At 47.2% G+C, this 19,228-nt stretch overlaps 1 protein-coding gene across 3 annotated transcripts in view; it reads right to left on the bottom strand.

The window, feature by feature from the left end:
* Positions 1-1,327: 1,327 nt before the first annotated feature.
* Aknad1 (AKNA domain containing 1) overlaps positions 1,328-19,228 on the bottom strand; it is a 34,817-nt gene continuing 16,916 nt past the window's right edge. Inside the window, exons 6-11 of one of the 3 annotated variants that reach the window (XM_038311777.1) lie at positions 13,251-13,348; positions 9,365-9,487; positions 9,168-9,275; positions 5,701-5,779; positions 2,527-2,656; positions 1,328-1,702 (exon numbers count right to left, since the gene is read on the bottom strand). In XM_038311777.1, the coding sequence (XP_038167705.1) occupies positions 1,568-1,702; positions 2,527-2,656; positions 5,701-5,779; positions 9,168-9,275; positions 9,365-9,487; positions 13,251-13,348 (673 nt within the window). In that variant the 3' untranslated portion in view covers positions 1,328-1,567. Of the gene's footprint in view, positions 1,703-1,736; positions 1,971-2,526; positions 2,657-5,700; positions 5,780-7,421; positions 7,597-9,167; positions 9,276-9,364; positions 9,488-13,250; positions 13,349-19,228 lie in introns of those variants that run through there. The other 2 variants (XM_038311778.1, XR_005283149.1) reach the window with 2 other exon arrangements.

The raw sequence follows: 19,228 nt of genomic DNA, 5'->3' as shown, positions 1-19,228 counted from the left end.
TCTGTTAAAGGATTCAAAGACGTTTCACCTTCATTGAAATGCGTAGAGACACCATGTGGAGCAAATCCCCGCCACTTTGATGTGTTCAAAGTTGCTTCCTAATCTCAAAACACTTTGCCTAGCACCTGCTTTCTTCTTTTGGGCTAGCCTTACACTTTGGTTTTCAGCTGAGCCCCCTTTGAGTTAAACATCAGCAAGTGGGGGCTGAGCTCTGGCTGCTGAGAGTGGCCTTCGCCTTAGGAATAGTGGAATGAGAGCCTGCTTCACTTGTGGCTGTACAGCTTTCTGCATAAGTACCGGAAGTACGGCTTGTCGTGTTGCCCAAGATGATGTGGCCATTCTCCTGAGACCCCACGACTCCCAGTCATCATGCAGGACATCGAGTGACCCAGTGGCCCTTCCTGTGTTTGGTAGCATGCTGTGAGCTGTCTGTGAATTTTCTAAAAGCTCTTAGCAGAAGAACTGCTGGTCAGGTAGGTGCTTTTTGGAATTTGGTAAACACAGCAATGGTTGAACTTACTTTTTTTTCCCAACTAAATGGCAGTGTAAAACTGGTGTGCATTCCGTTGAAGCTACTCCTTTCTTTTGTTTTGTTTCTTCGAGACAGGTTTTCTCTGTGTAGCTTTAGAACCTGTCCTGGAACTCACTCTGTAGACCAGGCTTCAAAACTCACAGAGATTCACCTGCCTCTGCCTCCCCAGTGCTGGGATTAAAGGCATGTGCCACCACTGCCTAGCTCTCTAATTTGAATGTTTAAAATCTTTATTTATTCTCTCTCTCTCTCTCTTTCTCTCTCTCTCTCTCTCTCTCTCTCTCTCTCTCTCTCTCTCTCTCTCTCTCTCTCTCTGTGTGTGTGTGTGTGTGTGTGTGTGTGTAGCATGCACAGGCCAGAAACAACCAGGAACTGGCTCCGTCCTTCCACTTGGTGGGTCCCAGGGATCTAACTCGGATGGTCACATCTTGCAGCCAATGCCTTTACCCAACGAGCCTTCTCACCAGCCCTCAAGTGTGGATCCCCCCCACCCCCCAGGCCAATGATAAAACAGCACAGTACTCTCGGGCTCCTGACAGCCAGCAGCAGGCCTGCAATTCCAAGGCAGCTGCGCAGTCACGAGAGACTATTTTACGTTAGGTCACTAAGCAATTATGTTCTGTAAGCAGGCTGGCATATTTCAAGCACTTTTTATTTAAAATCCTTTGACTTTACCGTGGGTTTGTCAGGAAGCGAGCCGCTGTGCGCTGAGGAATGGAGTCACGTTGCCTTACAGCAGCGGTGACAGGGTCTGTTCCCCATCTCACTGACACAGTTTTATGAAGCGTTCCGGACTAATGGATAAAAGTATTTGTTTTATTGTTTTTATTGTGAAATAGGAAGAATATAGATTTATTTTCACATAAATACCAGAGGGCTGTTTGGTTTGGTTCTGTTTCATTTAAGCACTTCGTGTGTCCATTTCTTACGGTTCTAGTGTCTTCTTCAGAAGACCATCCTTCTACACCGTGTCATAAGAAAAATACTTTGGAGAAGAATACCAAAAATGTTAACCCTTGGTTGCCTTGGCCGGCGCTAGTAGTGTTTGAGTTGGTGCCTCCATCGCTGCGCTTTGGCGAGGTCTTCGGCAATGGATTTAATCATTTGGTCAGTGGTCTTTTTCAAAATGGTTGCTGTCTTTAAAGCATGATCCAAAGCCGAGTTTAAAATCTACAGAGGGAAAGTCCACATATTTTTGTTATAAAAACTTACTAATGTCTCTGATAATTGGACTCACTCATTATTAAACATTCCGAGACGGACTTTTTGGAGCTTTCTGTTTCCACACAGTTTATTTCTGTTTTGGAGGATTTGGTCTCCTAGGAAACCAGTCTGGGATGGAATGTATTTGTCAAGGGAAGGGAGAGAAAAAAGATCAGCACGTGACTGATGAACGTGAATCAGAGGGTGAGGTCAGCAGCCTGCTGGCCTGTTCCTGCTGCAGAGAAAAAGAGGAGCTTAGGGACCAGCAGAGGGGACTGAGGATGGACACCCCTGGATACCGCACATGCGCATGGAGGGGACTGAGCGCGGACACCCCTGGATACCACACATGCGCATGAAAGTAACCCACGGGCTGGTGTTCCCAGACTGAACATAGGAAACATTGGTACCCCTAACCAGGGTCTCGGGAGCAGACTGCTGCCTTCAAGCCTGGGCCAGGGGAATCCTGCCACAGCGGCACCACCCACCAACCACTTTCTTCAGGAAGTTTCCTTCCGATCCAGTGTAGTCCTAATGCAAACCAGGTGGCTGTCGAAGCCCTGTGTTTTTAGTTAGTGCTGAGCAAAAATTGTTTCTAGCAGAACATTTTCTGAAGGCCCATACTATAGTAGCTTGAAAGCTAGCTGTTCTGTGCTTTTTTTTTTTTTTTTGGTTTTTCTGGTTTTTGTTTGTTTGTTTTGGTTTTTTCAAGATAGGGTTTCTCTGTAGCTTTGATGTTCTGTGCTTTTAAGACCACACGTCTGAACTACAAGGATCTTCTCCATCCTCACCTTAGATTCCGTTTCTTCCATGTTATTACCATCACGTAAGGATTGGATTCCAGGAATCATGAGGAAGCGGAGGTGGGATAAGGGTGTTGCAGGGTCTGCGTTGCAGGTCAGGTAAATCTTGGTATGTTTTCTAGAAGACAAAAGCACATTATTACCTGTGAATGGCACCACCGACATGTGTGCTCTCCCACTAGGCCCAGTGAAGGTTTTGTGTGTGCACACGTGCATGCGTGCACACGCAGTGTGCCCCCCATTGCCTCTGTGTGTGTGCGCATGAGTGTGTGTGTGCTTGTGTGCCTGTGTATGTGTACGCGTGCGTGTTTGTAGCACTCATGGTCCGAGGGGCCAACCACAGCTGAGCTTCAGGAAAAAGCAGTTGCTACAGCCAATGAGGCACGTCCTTTCAGAGCTGCTTTGTTGTTGTTGTTGTTGTTGTTGTTTTCTCCAGAACAGAGAGCCAAGACTCCGAAGAGATTCTTCTCTTGTCATTCTGCCTTGCATAATCATAAAACAAAGACACGCACACACACAAAATTGCCAGTACGATGCCTAGGCTTGAGTTCATTCAAGCACCAGGGACCGCGCCTGGCAAGGTAGCCAAAGCAGTGGTAAAATGAAAGCAAGGTCTCTTTAAGTCCGTGGGTCCCCACATTACCTTCTGTCCTCTGAGGAGCCATACTAAGTCTGCGCGTGAGGGATGTGGTGCCGGACCCCTGGCGTGTTCAGGTTGTCTGTTGCGTAGCTGAGGGGCTCGTGCCCTTAGCCTATGTGAAGAGCTGCGGCCACAAGCGCTCGCCTGTAGACAGGTCTGTTGTGGCGCCTCCTGCATTTGTCCCTCTGCTAAGTCTTTTTTGGGGACGGACACTTGTGAGCGATATCATCTCCAGGAGATCACTACAAATGCTTGTTGCCCCAGAGCCTCTCGGTCTCTCTGCCCCTGTTACTTTCACGTTTGTCTGTTCTGCAGTTCACTTAGTACATTGGAGCCATGCCATCCTCCGGATGAGAAGCAGTCTGTTTCAGGGGCTCTTGACTAATTAAAAACACCGGGCAGAGTGTGGCAGTACGGTATAGCCGGGAGTGCAAGAGCTTTGGAGTCCTCCCCCCCACCCCCGTTCGGAATCACCCAGTGCCTTGAACAGGACTGACAGCATTGCTGAGTACTCCACTTGTTTTAAGTCTTTTAAAATTCACTGACGACTTCATACATGTATGTAACACATCTGTACACCGCATTCGGCTCACAGTTACCCTTTCCCTCCCGTTCCCATCAGCTCCCTCCTGTCCAACCACCAAGTCCTCCTTCCACTTTAATTTTATTTTGTTCTACTTTGAGACCCACTAAACTTTCCCTATCATTTCCATTTTATATCCAGGAAAGTAAAGGCTCAGGAAGGGTAAGAAACTTTTCCAAGGAAAGAGATATGACATAAACCCAATCCAAGGAGTGTCCAAAGGCTACATTCTTTTGTTGGTTTGGTTTTCTTTTTTAATGATTTATTTTTATTTTGTGTGTGTGCACACATGTGCACAAGAGTGTTAGTGTGTGTGTATTCACAGAAGCCAGAAGAGGACCCTAGAGCTGAAGTTCCAGGCATTTCTGGGCTGGGCATTTCTGGGCTGCCTGGTGTGGGTGCTGGAAACCAAACTTCAGTAACTTGTTTTGCTGAGTTTTTTTCTTTTGTTTTTTGTTTTTTTTTTAATATTTATTTATTTATTTATACAATATTCTGTATATGTGTGTATGCCTGCAGGCCAGAAGAGGGCACCAGACCTCATTACAGATGGTTGTGAGCCACCATGTGGTTGCTGGGAATTGAACTCAGGACCTTTGGAAGACGAGGCAATGCTCTTAACCACTGAGCCATCTCTCCAGCCCCTGTTCGTTTGTTTCTTAAGACAGTCTCATTATGTAGCCCTATCTGTCCTGGTACTTGCTCTGTAGCCCAGGCTTGTCTCAAACTCCCCCATGCCCTTGCCTTCCTCTGAGCAGTGGTTACAGGCGAGCCCCACCATGTCTGACGTCAAATACTGTATTTTAAATGACTGTGCTTTTCTGGATAGCAGGCTCAGGCTTGAGGTTGAGGCGAGAAGGCTGAATTGTTGCCTCCCTGTCCTGCTGTTAATTTTGCTTTAAAGGGTTCTCAACCCCAGCTTCTGTTTCCATCACCCAAGTCAAGCTACTGGGAACCCGTGAACTCTCTTCTTGCTGCTTCCCTTGGCCTCTGTGCTCCGGTTTCTGCTCCTCTAACCCACTGCTCATTCCTCACTAGTGACAGCGACCGGTGTTGTTGGTGGTGTTGTTTTGTTTTGTTTTATGAGATGGTCTCCAGCTAGCCTGGAACTCCTTGTTACCCAGGTTAGCCAGATCCTCTCCCTAGGCCTTCTAAGTGCTGGGATTGCAGGCCACTCTACCCGACTACTTTAGGGGCCTTGTACAGTTCTCCAAATTTTCCAGTTTTAAAAGTCCCTCCTTTTCCATTGTTCTGAAGACTCTGAAGAAGCCTGTCTCCACCTGCTTCATCTTGCCCCCGCCACTCCCTTCGGGCTCCTGAAAGACACACGGACAGGTTCCTGAACTTGCCCAAGGACCTTTTCTCCTCACAAAGCCTTAGTCTAGAATGTTCTTCATGTCTATCCTGATGTCCTCTGATAGTTCATTCACACTTTCCTTTGAGCTCAGGTTCCCAAACCCCCAAATTCGGTCAGTAGCACTGTGCATGTTCCTTTCTGGCTTGCACAGCTCCTCTCGAAGGCAGATACCGCTGTTGTCTCGGCCTTGGCACCGAGCACAGTGTCCTGCGTCTGACTGTTAAATATTGACTGAATGAACACGTAGAAGACTGAAGTACCACCAGAAAGGTGTAGGCTTGAATCCCAGCTCTACAGTGACAGCGTAGGACAGGCAATCTTGTCTAGGTAGTTAACGGTACAGTGCGTGCACCTGAATAACGAAACTCGAGTGTGTGTGTGCACGCGCATGCATGCAGCATGTGTGTGTGTGTTTCTAGAGTCTTACTTTGCACTCCACACTGGCCTCAAACTCACCACAGAGCCCAGATTAGACTTTGGCTTTTTTAAGCCTCCTGCCTTGACCTCTCAAGTTTAGAGATGCTGGACCCGAGCCTCTACATCTGGCTCTGCTTTTGTTATTAGTAATAATAAACTACTCACCCTGTGCTGGAATCATGCACATCTTGAAAGGGTCCTGAATTTACTCTCTGGGAGCAGATCCATTTTGATGCTGAACAAGCTGAAAAATGTTAGCTGGGATTAAATTCAGAGTATCAAAAATGGCCTCCACAGATCTTTTGAGTTAGAGGCCAGCCTGGTATTCACTGCCAGTTCTAGGGCAGCCAGAGACACAGTGAGAGCTTACAAAACAAAAAACAAAAAACAAACAAACAAAAAAACAACCAGAAAGCTCCAAATGGTGAGAATGTATCACTTCCTCTTCCTCAGCTTTGCAGTATGGATAAAATAGTTCATAAAAATTTAACTACTAGGGCTGGAGAGATGGCTCAGAGATTAAGAGCACTGGCTGCTCTTCCAAAGGTCCTGAATTCAATTCCCAGCAACCACATGGTGGTTCAAAACCATCTATAATGAGATCTGGTGCCCTCTTCTGGCCTGTAGGCACACATGCTGGCAGAACAATACATAATGAATGAATGAATGAATAAATAAATAAATAATTAACTACTATATAAGGAACACCGTAAGCAGAATTTTCTTCGAAGAACTCTGAATTTATGAAACTTTACTTTTTAAATTTTTAAATAAAACTTATTGACTTATATACTTTAAGCAGGTGCATGCCTGCCACTGTACCCACACAGAGGTCAGGGACAGTCAATCCTCGCCACCATATGAGTCCCTGGGATAGAACTCACATCGGCAGGCTTGGCAGCAGGCACCTTTACCAGCTGAGTCACCGTGCTGGCCCTATTTCTGGTTTGTGGATAGAGTCTCACTCTCTATCCCAGGCTGGCCTTGATCTCAGAACTCACAGCAGTCTTCTTGAGTGCTGGTGTTCCACGTGTGAACCATGACAACCAACACAAAACTCTGACCTAAAACTCTAATGGAGCTCAGGAGACTGGGGCGGGAGGGTTGTCACAAGCCTAAGGCCAGCCAGGGCTACAAAGTGAGACCCTGCCTCAAAACACTGAATTTATCTGTCTATCTATCCATCTATTGGTCTGTCTGTCTGTCTATCCATTCATCCATTATTTATTAGTAGTAATTAATTAGGGATTTCTATTCCTTGGGTGTTCACTATGAACTGGCATTGTTCCCAACTGTGAGCTAATATTTCAACTAATAAGCGTCGGGAGGTACAGTTTCCTAAAGGTGCAAAGAGTTTAGGAGTCAGAAACATACCATTGTATTAGTAAGGTAATTCCAGAAGAGAAACTAAATGATGAAGAGAAGCATGGGAAGTCAATATGGAAACCAAGGAGACAGCCAGAAAGGGACAAGTCAGTGGGAAAAAAAAAAACTGCACTGTCTATTACAATGATTATATAAGATGCACTTCTGCCCCCACCCTAACCTGTTACAGTGTGTATATGAGACACACTTCCACCCCACCCCTACCCTGCTACAGTGTGTATATGAGATGCACTTCCACCCCACCCCTACCCTGCTACAGTGTGTATATGAGATGCACTTCCGCCCCCACCCCACTTGGTTGCCAGTTGCGGGGATGTTTTAGGAGGACCTTTAGGTGGTGGTAGGAACTGGCTAGAGGAAGTAGCTCACTGGAGGGTGGATGCTATGGAGTGAGCATAGGCTGACTCTGCTTCCAGCCAGGGTTCTGTTTTCTGACCACTAAAGCTGCCATTGGCGTCCTCCCACCCTCTCCACATGCTTTCTCTGCTGTGGCAGTCTACCCCTTCAGCCCATGAGCCACAGCGAGGCCTCCCTCAAGGTGTCAGGAAGAACAGGACTGCAGTGAGAAAATCCCTCCCCCCCCCACTTTCTCCTTCCTCTTCCTTCTTCCTCTTCATTCCTGTCTTAGTCACTGGTGTCTCATAGTGAAGCTCTGCTCCCTTCCAGAGGGTCCACCTGACAAAGAAAATCAGCAGAGACTGTTCCTCAAACACGGGAGACAGGGTGATGCCTGAAAGCTTGCGTTTAGGCAGCTGGACCACCCAGTGCTGGGTCATGAACACAGGTGCTTATGACGCCAGCCTCAATTGCTAGTCGTCTGTAAATGTAGCCTTGGAGTTTTCTGGAAACAGGATTTGAAATGAGCTCACTGTTGCGGGATTCAGTTCTAGAGCAGTCTGCAGTTCGACAGAGGACCTCTCAGATGCGGTACCCGACAGCTACTTCCTTCAGCTCCTTTTACTGAAGGAAAGCTGCCCTCCCGTGCTGTCTCCCGCTGAGAGAGTTCAGCATCCCATTTCAGGAATTCTGTGGCCTTTCAGTATGTGGATCAGAAGGAAAAGTCCAGGACTGGGATGTTCAGTAGCAGAGCACTCGACTTACATGTGTGAAGCTAACAGATTCCAGCCCCCACATTACAGAAGAGGAAGGAGAAAGGGGGCAAGCGGAACATGGGGTGGGAGGAGGCGGGGGAAGAGACAGAGGAGGAGAGCCCCAAAGACCAAGAAGACAGAGAAGAAATCCACTATGTGGCTTCTGTAGGATCATAGCGACTCCCTTTGAAAGAATATGTCCAATTGGAGGATTTGTCAGTGGAGACAGCCGGAGAGGAGCTGCTGATTAAGTCAGGTAAAGTCAGTCTTTGGTCTTGGGCATTGGCAGTTGTGAGAAGCAAGAGCTGTTCTCCCTGGTGCTTGCCTCAGAGAGGAAGCATTCTAAAGGCAAGGAGGAGCGAATGTGCCTCAAAGAAGCCATGGCTGGCTGCTGGAGTAGAATGAGATGCATCTTCTTCCTTGCTCCCTGTCTGCACAGCATCTTCTGGCCTTGCTTTGGTACCTACTGTGTTTGCCTTGAGCTTTCCTTACTTGGCCAAGTCCCTTTCAGTTAGGAACTTCTTGGGAGGTGGGTGCTAGGCCTTACTCATCTTTATAAATAAATGTGGGGTTTCAATTGTTTTCCAAGATCGCAAATGTTTGCATTGGAAATGAACGATAGTATGTCTAAGGAGTATGGAACCTCTGGACACACTGAGTAGGTAGTGACAGTAGGGTCACTCATTGGGTCAGAGTTTCTGCTTGCTACTGACTTGACTGAGTGCGCTAACTTCACAGCCCTCACCACCAGCCTTTCCCAGTTCCCAGCCCCGGCTCAGCCTCTGTCACCATCATACAGATCTGAATTTAGAGGTGTCAAGTAAGTGCAGGAGACCTAGGCAGCATCTATAGGGGCCTGGGAGACTCAGTTATTAGCACAGATAGGGTCACACAGAGATGTCACAGATAGGGTTGTACAGGATACATCACAGACAGGGTCATACAAAGATGTCACAGGATCATACAGAGATGTCACAGATAGAGTCATACAGAGACTTCACCGATAGGGTCACACAGAGACGTCATACATAGGGTCATACAGAGATGTCATGGATAGGGTCACACAGAGATGTCACGGATAGGGTCATACAGGAGACATCACAGATAGAGTCATACAGAGACATCACAGATAGGGTCATACAGAGATGTACTTACAAGATGAAGGCATTTTATTGCCAGGTAAGAAGTGTGACTGGGAAGCAGCACATCCTCCACTGTGGTGTAAATCATCTTGCCCTGGAGTGTTGTATCTGTAATGAAATTCTAAAAGGAGAAGGTTGAAAACACAGCCCTTTGCCTGGGATGATGACTGTCCCTGCCCACCTGCTCTGGGGTCCCCAGGTCGGTCTCACCTTTTGGTGGTTCTTCGCTTCTGACTCCCTGGGAGTTCCGATTCTTGCTGCCACTGTCCTCACCTTTATTGCACTGCAGTCCAGCGTCCGAATCAGGGCGGCAGCTGGGCCCTGGATCAGAACCTAAAAGGGTACGCAGAGCGGAGATTTGTTGAGTATAGTCAAGAGGTGTGGATGTAAATGCTGATTGCACAGTGAGCCTCAGGCACCATAGGGTGCTTTTCTCAATGATGCTCCCAAGGGGGAGCTGCCAACCAAGGGACAACAGAGACCTGATATGAAAGTCCCCAGATACACCCAGATCATGTAGACACACAGGAAAGGTCTGATCCACTGTGGGAGTTTGGTCTACTGAGTTACTGGATCCTCTTGTGTTTGTAGCTGGTTTGGGTTATTGGATCCTCTTGTTTTTTCCAGATTTGCCCCCACTGTACCCAAGTTCTTCATCTCAGATCCTCTTAGGGTCAGGACTTTTGTTCTGTCATTCAGGTGACTGTAAAGATTGTTCCCTCCTGTGTAATATTCATGAACTCGCAGGAGGATCCAAGTGGTCAGTTTGCCTAGCATGAGGCGTTAGGGACAGAGGGCATGTGGAGCTGGCACTGATCTAGAACCTGCTGGGCACACTGTGGCCTGTGGAGATGCCAGGGAAGGCCATGCTCCTTAGTACAGGCCCAGGCAGGGAAGCTTGTAAGTATAAATCACAAACTAAAGACCTGGGGTAGAATCCTGGCTCTGCCACTTATTAGCTGTAGTGACAGAAAATATCTATATTAATTCTTTTCACTTGCTCTGTCTGTCATCTATCTATCTATCTATCTATCTATCTATCTATCTATCTATCTATCTATCTATCTATCTATCTATCTATCTATTGAGGCAGGATCTCCCTACATAGTTGTGGCTGTCCTGAAACTCACTCTGTAGACCAGGCTGGCCTCAGACTCACAGAGATCCACCTGCCTCTGCCTCCCCAGTGCTGGGATCAAAGGCGTGTGCCACCACACCTGGCCGATACTTGCTTTGAGAGGCGGCACTTGGGCTAGGGGGCATTTGTCTGGCATGCACAGCGCACAACAGAGGGAAAGGAAGATCTTGGGTCCGATTCTTCTCTTTCATTATGGGTTCATCGCTAACAAAATAAAGCAGGAACAATGGTCCAATAACACCTCTCTTTCCTAGGTCCCTTGCTCATAAGGAAGCAGGCTGTCATAGCTCAGTGACAAGCACAATGGCCTATTGGAGGCTTCAGGAAGTCTCCCTGTCAAGGAGCTTGTGAGTGAGCCACTCTGGGCCCCTAATCAAGCCTTCAGGCAATCTCAGCCCTGACAGGCATGCTCCTAGGGGACGCTGGCCTGAACCATCCAGCTCACTTGCTCCCAATGCCAGGCCCACAGAAACTGTCAGGTAACAGTGTTCACTGTTTTGAAGCACTAGGTTCTGGGATACCTTGTTATGAAGTGGAATATAACTAATATACTGGGCCTTTGATGCGGGGGAGATAATTTCTTTGAGCTGTATTTCCTTATCTGTAAAATAAAGTGCTCTTTACATTAAAATCAAGGACCCAAAGGGCTGGAGAGACTCTGCTCTTGCAGAAGACCCAGGTTCGGTTCCCAGCACCCACATGGTAGCTCACAACTGCTACTCCAGTTCCAGGGGATCTGATGCCCTCTTCTGGCTTCCACAGTGCTAGAGGCTTGGTGTGCGTATATCCACATAGCCAAACACGCATCACATAAAAACAAGTCAGGCATAGTGGCGCATGCTTTTAATCACAGCGCTTGGGGGCAGAGGCAGGTGGATCTCTGCCAGTGGGAGGCCAGCCTTGTCTATATACTGAGTTCCAGGACAGCCACGGCTGCGTAGAGAAACCCTGCCTCAAATAAATAAATACATCTTTTTTTTTTTTTTTTTTGGTTTTTCGAGACAGGGTTTCCCTGTAGTTTCTAGAGCCTGTCCTGGAACTAGCTCTTGTAGACCAGGCTGGCCTCGAACTCAGAGATCCGCCTGCCTCTGCCTCCCGAGTGCTGGGATTAAAGGCGTGCGCCACCACCGCCCGGCCATAAATACATCTTTTTAAAAGGGGGATTATAAATAACGTGTTCATATGATTTTTACCTACTATATATGAGGACATAAACCATTTTTTATGCCATAAAAAAAATTCTCCCCAAGGCAGGCAATGGTTGGGAGGCAGAGGCAGAAGGATCAGGAGACCAAGGCCAACCTCAGCTACAGGAAGTTTGGGGACAGCCTGGGTCACATGAGATCATGTTTCAAAAATCAAAAAAGCCTCCCCAGTGAGAAATCACCGTAGATATTTAGTCCCCCAGCTGCAGACAGACTTGCAAAGGTGTCTCGCTATAGAATGTGTAACATATTTCAGTACCAGATCATCCTAAGGCTAAATGGACAGTTCTAAGGATTTTTTTTAAAGTTTAAACTGAGACTTTACAAATCTGTCATTGTTGTATTTGATAATAACAGGGCTGGGATGTGGGTCAGCGGCAGAGTTCTTGCTTAGCATGTATGAAGCCCTGGGCACAACCCTCTACACCATCAATGATAGCAACAAGAAGAGGGCACAGGGCCACGTTCCTGTCATCCTCACCGCCTAACTGAAGCAGGAGTGTCCGGGAGTCTGGGGACAGCATAGGCAACACAGCAATACTTTGAAAAAAAAAATAAATAAAAGTAACGAATTCATCTTTTATTAACAAAGAAATATATTTTAAGTAAAAAAATATTTTATTCCAAAAATGAAAGTCAAAGCGAATGAGAAGAGTGTCATTGTTTTATGCTTTAGTAACTATCTTTGGCTTCGGAGCTGGGAACTGGGTTCCAAGACAGCATCCCTATTGATATGTTACAATACTGGCCTTATATCCCTACAGTGCAGTGCTGTTTCCCAACGGAAGGACCTCCTTCAGAGGGCTTTGAAAACTCCTGGTAGAAGCATTGAGTTTAGCAAGTGTTCAGTCCATGAAGTCAACTATTTGAGGATTTATTTATCTATGTGAGAGTGTGTGTATGCACACGCACATGCAAATGAACATATGCACATGTATGCTCAGGTGCCCATGGAGACCAGAAGAAGGCATTAGATTTCTTGTGAGCCTTCCAAACTTGAGTGTGGGGAACTGAATTCTAATCCTCTCTGCAAGAGCAGCAAGCATTCTTCACCGCTGAACCACCTCTTCAAAGCTGTTATCTGAAAACACACCATCCTTTGAGAGGCCAATTCAGAACCATGTGGGACCTACCAGAATGCTGAGTGGGCAGGCAAGGCTCTGGGAACAGGGAGCATGCTCACAACCATGCTGTGTCAGCTCTCTGGCTTGCCCTTCCAGCTCAGCCGTGAGGGTGGTTGGTTCTATTGATGGGCAGTCCAGGAGCTGCCTGAGAAGGCAGGCGTCTTGGTCACCTCTCTCACCCTCAGCAGTTTGACCAGAGTATGTTTCTCCACTGTCTTTGGAGCAAGGCTCTTATGACTAGAGTCATTAAGTCCCACGTACACACGCCCTCTTAACTGCTCTCGCCCCCAGCTTTCTTCGCTTCTGTGAAATGCTGATGAGTGAATCAGCAACCCCTCCCACGGGGCTGGTAACCTTACCAGTGCAGTTGTGGGTCGTGCCCAGAGCCTGACGAGAGGCAGAGGGTCCATCTAAGGCACGGATTGGCACTCCGCTCTGCTTAGCCACTTCTTAGTTAAATGGCCCATTACCAGTTCTTCATGTTTTGAAAAAAGGAAAACAAAACAAACACCATCCTAGTCAAATGCCAGGCTATGACGACGGCAGGTGGCGAGCTGGTACTCGCTGTGGGCAGACCTCATGTAGAGAGACCTTTAATGACGACGCACACCCTAGTTCCTCCAACTTACTGAGAGGCGAATCTTGGTGCAGTGTTTTTTCCTGGGTGGTACTGGAAATTTTTCCACAGTTGGCTCTTCTGTGGCCCCCTTTCTCCATTTTCTGTTTCCTAGAAAGAAAGAAGGAAAGAAAGAAAGAGAGAGAGAGAGAGAGAGAGAGAGAGAGAGAGAGAGAGAGAGAGAGAGAGAGAGAAAGAAAGAAAGAAAGAAAGAAAGAAATCTCAAAATTATAGTACTGATATGGGTAAACCAAAGTGTTGAATTTCTCTGATATCCCCAGGCTGAAGAGATAGTTCAGTGGATAAGGTCACATGCCACCAAGCGTGATCCCCACATCATGGAAAGAGGGAACTGACAGTCAGGAATTGACCCCTGACCTCCATATATATGCCATGGCACATACCTACACATACACACACACACACACACACACACACACACACACACACACCTTTAAAATGTAAATACATAATTTAAGAAGAAATTTGCAGTATAGAATCATAAGAATTGGTGTTTTCTTCATAATACTATGTCAAAATCAATTTTGGGGTTTTGGGATTTTTATTTATTTATTTTTTTCCAGACAAGATCCAGACATTACTAGTCCTGATTGGCCAGTAGCAGTAATTCTGCCTCTGACCTCCAGAGTACTGGGATTTAGGCCAAGCCACCATACCTGTCTGAGAGCAGTTCCTGTCTGTAGAAAAGGCGTGTTTACATCACTACCAGGTAACATAGCTCTGACCCTCTAAGTCCAAGCTAAACAGACTCCATCAAAGTGTATTTTGTGTACCTTGAGGGTCGTTCACTTTAATAGCGTATGGCCACCAGGGGGCGTCAGAAAGACACAAGTAAAATCAGTATTACTCTGGCCGGGATAGTTTCAACCTCCTTTCACAGGGATTCTACCGCCTCCAGAAGACTTTTAATTACTAACAGCTCCTAACAGCGTGCATGCTCAGCCGGGGATACAGTAACAAGCCTTGGAGGAAAGTGTGTGTTCTAGTGTGAAGGCGTGGCGTCCAGGACATCCTGGTGCAGATGGGACAGGATGGCCCAGGGCTGGTTAAAGAACTTGAAACGTTGTGGAACAAACACATGTCCGTCCTAAGCCTGCTAGTAGTGAAGAGGGGACCCCATTTGGGGTTCCTGAGGTTTGGACCGGAAAGCCAGGCCCTTTCCAAGCCTTTCCTCCACTCGGAAAAACATGCTCTCCTCCTGAGTCATGTATTTTCTCACACCTCATTTTCTGTCTCCACCCTCTGCCTCTGGGGCCTGTGAACATCTGCTCTCCGGCTGGAAAACTTGGACGCGGTTCAAGCGAGTACAGTCCAACACATCGATCGCATTTCTGTTGCTCTTAGACTCCTTTCTGCACTACAATCTTCGGGCTAAGCAGAGCGGCCAAGAGCAAGTCTGCTGGAGAAGGCAGTTTCTCAGCCAGACAAAGCGGCTAACACATGCTCTCCAATCCCATATCCTGCATCAGAAATAGCACACGGATCTAATCCACATGGGAAGCAGAAAAAGACAAGGGCTCCTGAGTAAATTGGGAGCGTGGGGATCATGGGAGAGGGCTGAAGAGGAGGGGCAAGGAGGGGAGGGGGAGAATGTACAGCTCAATAAAACAAACAAACAAACAAACGAAACAGCACACAGGGATGTGAATTCATAGGTCACACCAGCGTATTTATATTTAGGCAATTTACTATTTGTGCTTCATCAAACTTCAGAAAGAACACAACCCACTGATAACAGTAAATTGAGACTTTTAACGAAGAGTGTGCAGCCTTAAGTGAATAATTCCTCGGGACTATCAGGGAGGTTACCCAGATAGATTCCTCGGGACTATCAGGGAGGTTACCCAGATAGATTCTTCGGGACTATCAGGGAGGTTACCCAGATAGATAGATTCCTCGGGACTATCACGGAGGTTACCCAGATAGATTCCTCGGGACTATCACAGAGATTACTCAGATGATAGATTCCTCGGGACTATCACAGAGATTACCCAGATGATAGATTCCTCGGGACTATCACGGAGGTTACCCAGATGATAGATTCCTCGGGACTGTCAGGGAGGTTACCCAGATAGATTCCTCGGGACTATCACGGAGGTTACCCAGATAGATTCCTCAGTCACTGTATTGTCACCTCCCACAGAGGAGTCACTTTTGTGATTTTACAAGCGCTGGGCTTTTTTCCCTAGCTTCTCCGTTTTAAATGCTCACTCTGGAGCACTGGTCCCGGTCAAAGCTGATATGTTTTTGTAGGCCTTAGATTAGAATTTGGGAAAGAAACAATTGGTACTTTAACACTTAATCAAAAAAAAAATTTTTTTTGAGTCAGTGTCTCACGATGGAACTAGGTAGACCAGGCTGACCTCTAACTAAGAGATCTCCCTGCCTCTCCTAAGATTAAAGGTGTATCAACCAGGCCCAGCGATCAAAATATCTTATAAACGTCAAAATATTTCATTAGACCTAATAAAAACCTTTTTTTTTTTTTTTTTTTTTAAGGATTCCCACATCTGGATTGCTATTTAATTCAATACACTAACGATCTCAAGCCTGTTCTAGCCAGGTGAGCTAGCTTCGGTGGTGGCGCCCTGTGCTTAGAGAGCTCAGAGGAGCAGCCCATCCCAGGCAACGAAGGGGCCTCTGCAGCCCAACCCCACGCTGTTTCTTTTTCTAGGGGCGGAAACTTAATAAAGCAGGTGGCTACCGCGAGGAGCGCTTTCTAACAGGAAGCTACAGGCCTCCGGACCTTGTCAGCTGCTCTTTTTGGAGCTCATTATGGACTCAAATAGTGGTTGCAAAACAGCCCCTCCCTCCTTGACTCTTGACCTTTCCAGGTAAATCAGCTGAGCTTTGCACTGGGGCGGAGGCGGCGCCTCTCTTAACTGATGAGCTATGGACAAACAACCTGAAACCACACAGGCCGGCTGCTGCCCCATGGCTGTTCCAAAGCGATACCGACTTTCCTCTAGGGTTTTGTAGCTTGCAGCTTGTTAATGCTGGATTTCTTCCTTAGGAATTCAAAGGTCCTGCACTGAGATTAGGAACGATTAGGAACGCGGCTTGTTTCCCAGGAGACTGGGGTGGGGAGAGCTCAAGTGAGACCCAATAAAAAAAGACTCTGTGTGTGTGTGTGTGTGTGTGTGTGTGTGTGTTGTAGTCACAGGAATGCGTGTGTCAATGCACTTAGAGGCCACTGCTTTCCACCTGAATCAGACAGGGTCTCCTACTAAATCAGAAGGGGGCTTTCCAGTACACATGTACCTGCTAATGCTAGGGATACAGAGATCCAAAGCCATGTCACGCTTTTCACGGAGGTTGGGGATTCGAACTCAGATCTGCATGCTTGTATAGTAAGTATTCTTACCCACTGAGCCTTCTCCACAGCCCCAGGAAAGATTTTTGCTCACCCCAGATAGCCTGCAAATGAGAGCTACTCTTTCGTGTGGATCGTAATGCCCCAGCCAGGCAATGTTCAGTCTGCAGACCATGGTGCGCATGCTCTACCTTGTTCTTCCTTAGGAACGCTCACCAGAATAGCCTGGGAAGCTAAAACGAATGGCTCCTACCAGACCACCCCTCCCAGCGATGCCCGCACAGTAGGTGGAGTGGGGGGGCGTGTTCATTATTTTAAAAACTCCCTCAAGGATTTTGATGTTCTCTGCATCTAAGAACCGGCAATGGCAGATATTCAAGGTAGGGAGAGCCCATCCCTGAGCTCCAGGCTTCTGTAGCTAGCCAGCGGCTTAGTTTAGCTATCATAGTTATCATCCATGCTCACTGGAGTTTTGAAGCCATCTTCAAGAAGCCCTCGCCCACCAAGGAGCGGGCAGCAGAAAGCACAGTGCAGATGGTGCACCGTGATGTCTGCACATGCCTGCCTTCCGCAGGCACTGCTGGGATTCTCCCGAGCCACAAAGCACAGCCCAGCACACACATAACTCAGACCTGGATAACCTCACCACATCAGGACGAGAGACAACTGCCAGGCAACTCTTACAGACAGGAAGTGGGCCCGGGGGACCGGAGGAAGGAGCGCACCCTTAGCTCTGATGTCTTACACTGTAGACAGAGCCTCTCGTGCCTGGTTTGGGGAAGGGAAGCTTCAGTCTCGGTTGCGCTTCTTTCTTCCTCCAAACATATTTTAAAGTCTGAGTACACATAAGATAGAACACTTTTCCATCCCCCCCACCTTATTTTCAAAGGCCCCCACCCTCCACCCCAAGATGAACAGATTTGGGAAGTTGTTGGGGTTTTCTTTTGTTGCAAGGATGGAGTGAACCTAGGCCAAGCAAGTCATCCGCAGCCCTACCCCAGAAGATGCTTTTAACTATTTATTTGGAATGTACATGTATGTGTGTGTGTGCATGTATGTGACATGCCACAGTGTATGTGTGGAGGTCAGAAGACAAGTTTCAAGAGTCACTAAGAGTGACATTCCACCTTGATGAGATGGCTCTCTCTCTCTCTCTCTCTCTCTCTCTCTCTCTCTGTTCTTTTTGTTCTGTTTGTTTGGTTTTTTGAGGCAGGGTTTCTCTGTGTAGACCAGGCTGGCCTAGAACTTGCTCTATAGACCAGTCTAGCCTCAAAAACTGATCTCTCTTCTTTCTGTGGATGCCCTGTGTAGTCCAGGCTAGCCAGCCTGCCCGGGCAACTGTCTCCACCTCCCATCTCTCTGTAGGAAAGCCACCCCATCCGTCTTTACACATGAGTTCCATGGATCAAATTTGAGCCTGCAGGCTCAGACAGCTAGCACTTTTACCCACTGAGCTATTGCCCAGCCTCTAGAAGAGAATTTTAAAACCAGTTTGACCACTGAGTCCTTCAGCTCAAAGTAGTATTTTGGGTTTGGTTTTTGTTGTCCAAAGCAATCATGAATTAAGCCAAGATCTGGGGACTGCTGATAGCCGGAGCGATGGGAACACACGTAAACTCCTTAAACACATGTGATCACACAACTTAGCTACAAAGGCCGACAGCACCTGCCGTGTAGTGTGCCTGTGGTCTCAGCCTTCATGAAAACAGATCATAAACGTCCCCTTTCCACCCTTATAAACAATACTGGTGCAAGCATTACTGCACACGTGGGTTTTTCCACCTTTTGAATTACTTCCTGGGGAAACATCTGGGCCAAAGGTTTTGCGCGTGCTTGTGTGATGACACACACATTTGTCAGACTGCTTTCTGCAAGTTTTGCGATTGGGTTACGCAGCTGCCAACAATGTGGGTGGCTCAGCTTGACCACACCTTTCTCGCTACCAAAAATTATCCCCTGCAAATGTTTTGGCTAGCTGAAAGTTGGGGGAGCGAGTTGTGTGCACTAGCCTCTTCCTCAGCATCACAGGAGGTGAACGCATCTCTTGCGGGTTCTTTAGCTCTCTGTCCTATTCACAGCTTTTTTATTCACGGCTTTTCAGTTCACATCCTATTTGCTCGTTATATTTTTGAAGGGCTTCGGTATTTTTTCTTCGTGGAGAGAAGCAACCACAGTACCTGCAGTTTTCCTGTTGTGTCCCAGAAGCCCCTCGAGCACCCTTGTCTGCGACTAGCTCTGCCATCTCCACCTTTATGATGGACTGTTTATGATACAGGGAGAACTTAACAAGGCCCCAGAGAGTAAGCTGTTGAGCTACGATTTACCTTCCTGGTGTGACTCATGGGTGTGTGTTCTTAACCCCTATTCTGCTTCCTTGTCAGAGTCCTGGACAGAACAAAGATTTCCCCACCGACAATATACACTCTTCCCATTTTCCCAACTGGCTGACTTAAAAAAAAAATAACTGAGGTTTTGGCATTAGATACAGGGTTGGTGTCTCAGAAACTGAGTAACCAATAAATAAAGGAACACTGGTGAATATCACAGAGGGTCAAACAGAAGCAAACAGGGAGATAGCAGTTTTTACTTCCAGAAAAGACTGTCTGAAGTGGGCTGGAGGAGGAGAGCCTGGCATTCCCATGGAGGGGTGGGTCCTG

Source organism: Arvicola amphibius, chromosome 14 (genome assembly GCF_903992535.2).
Source record: "Arvicola amphibius chromosome 14, mArvAmp1.2, whole genome shotgun sequence".
NCBI lineage: Eukaryota > Metazoa > Chordata > Mammalia > Rodentia > Cricetidae > Arvicola > Arvicola amphibius.
This window is presented reverse-complemented; position numbering and strand designations above follow the sequence as displayed.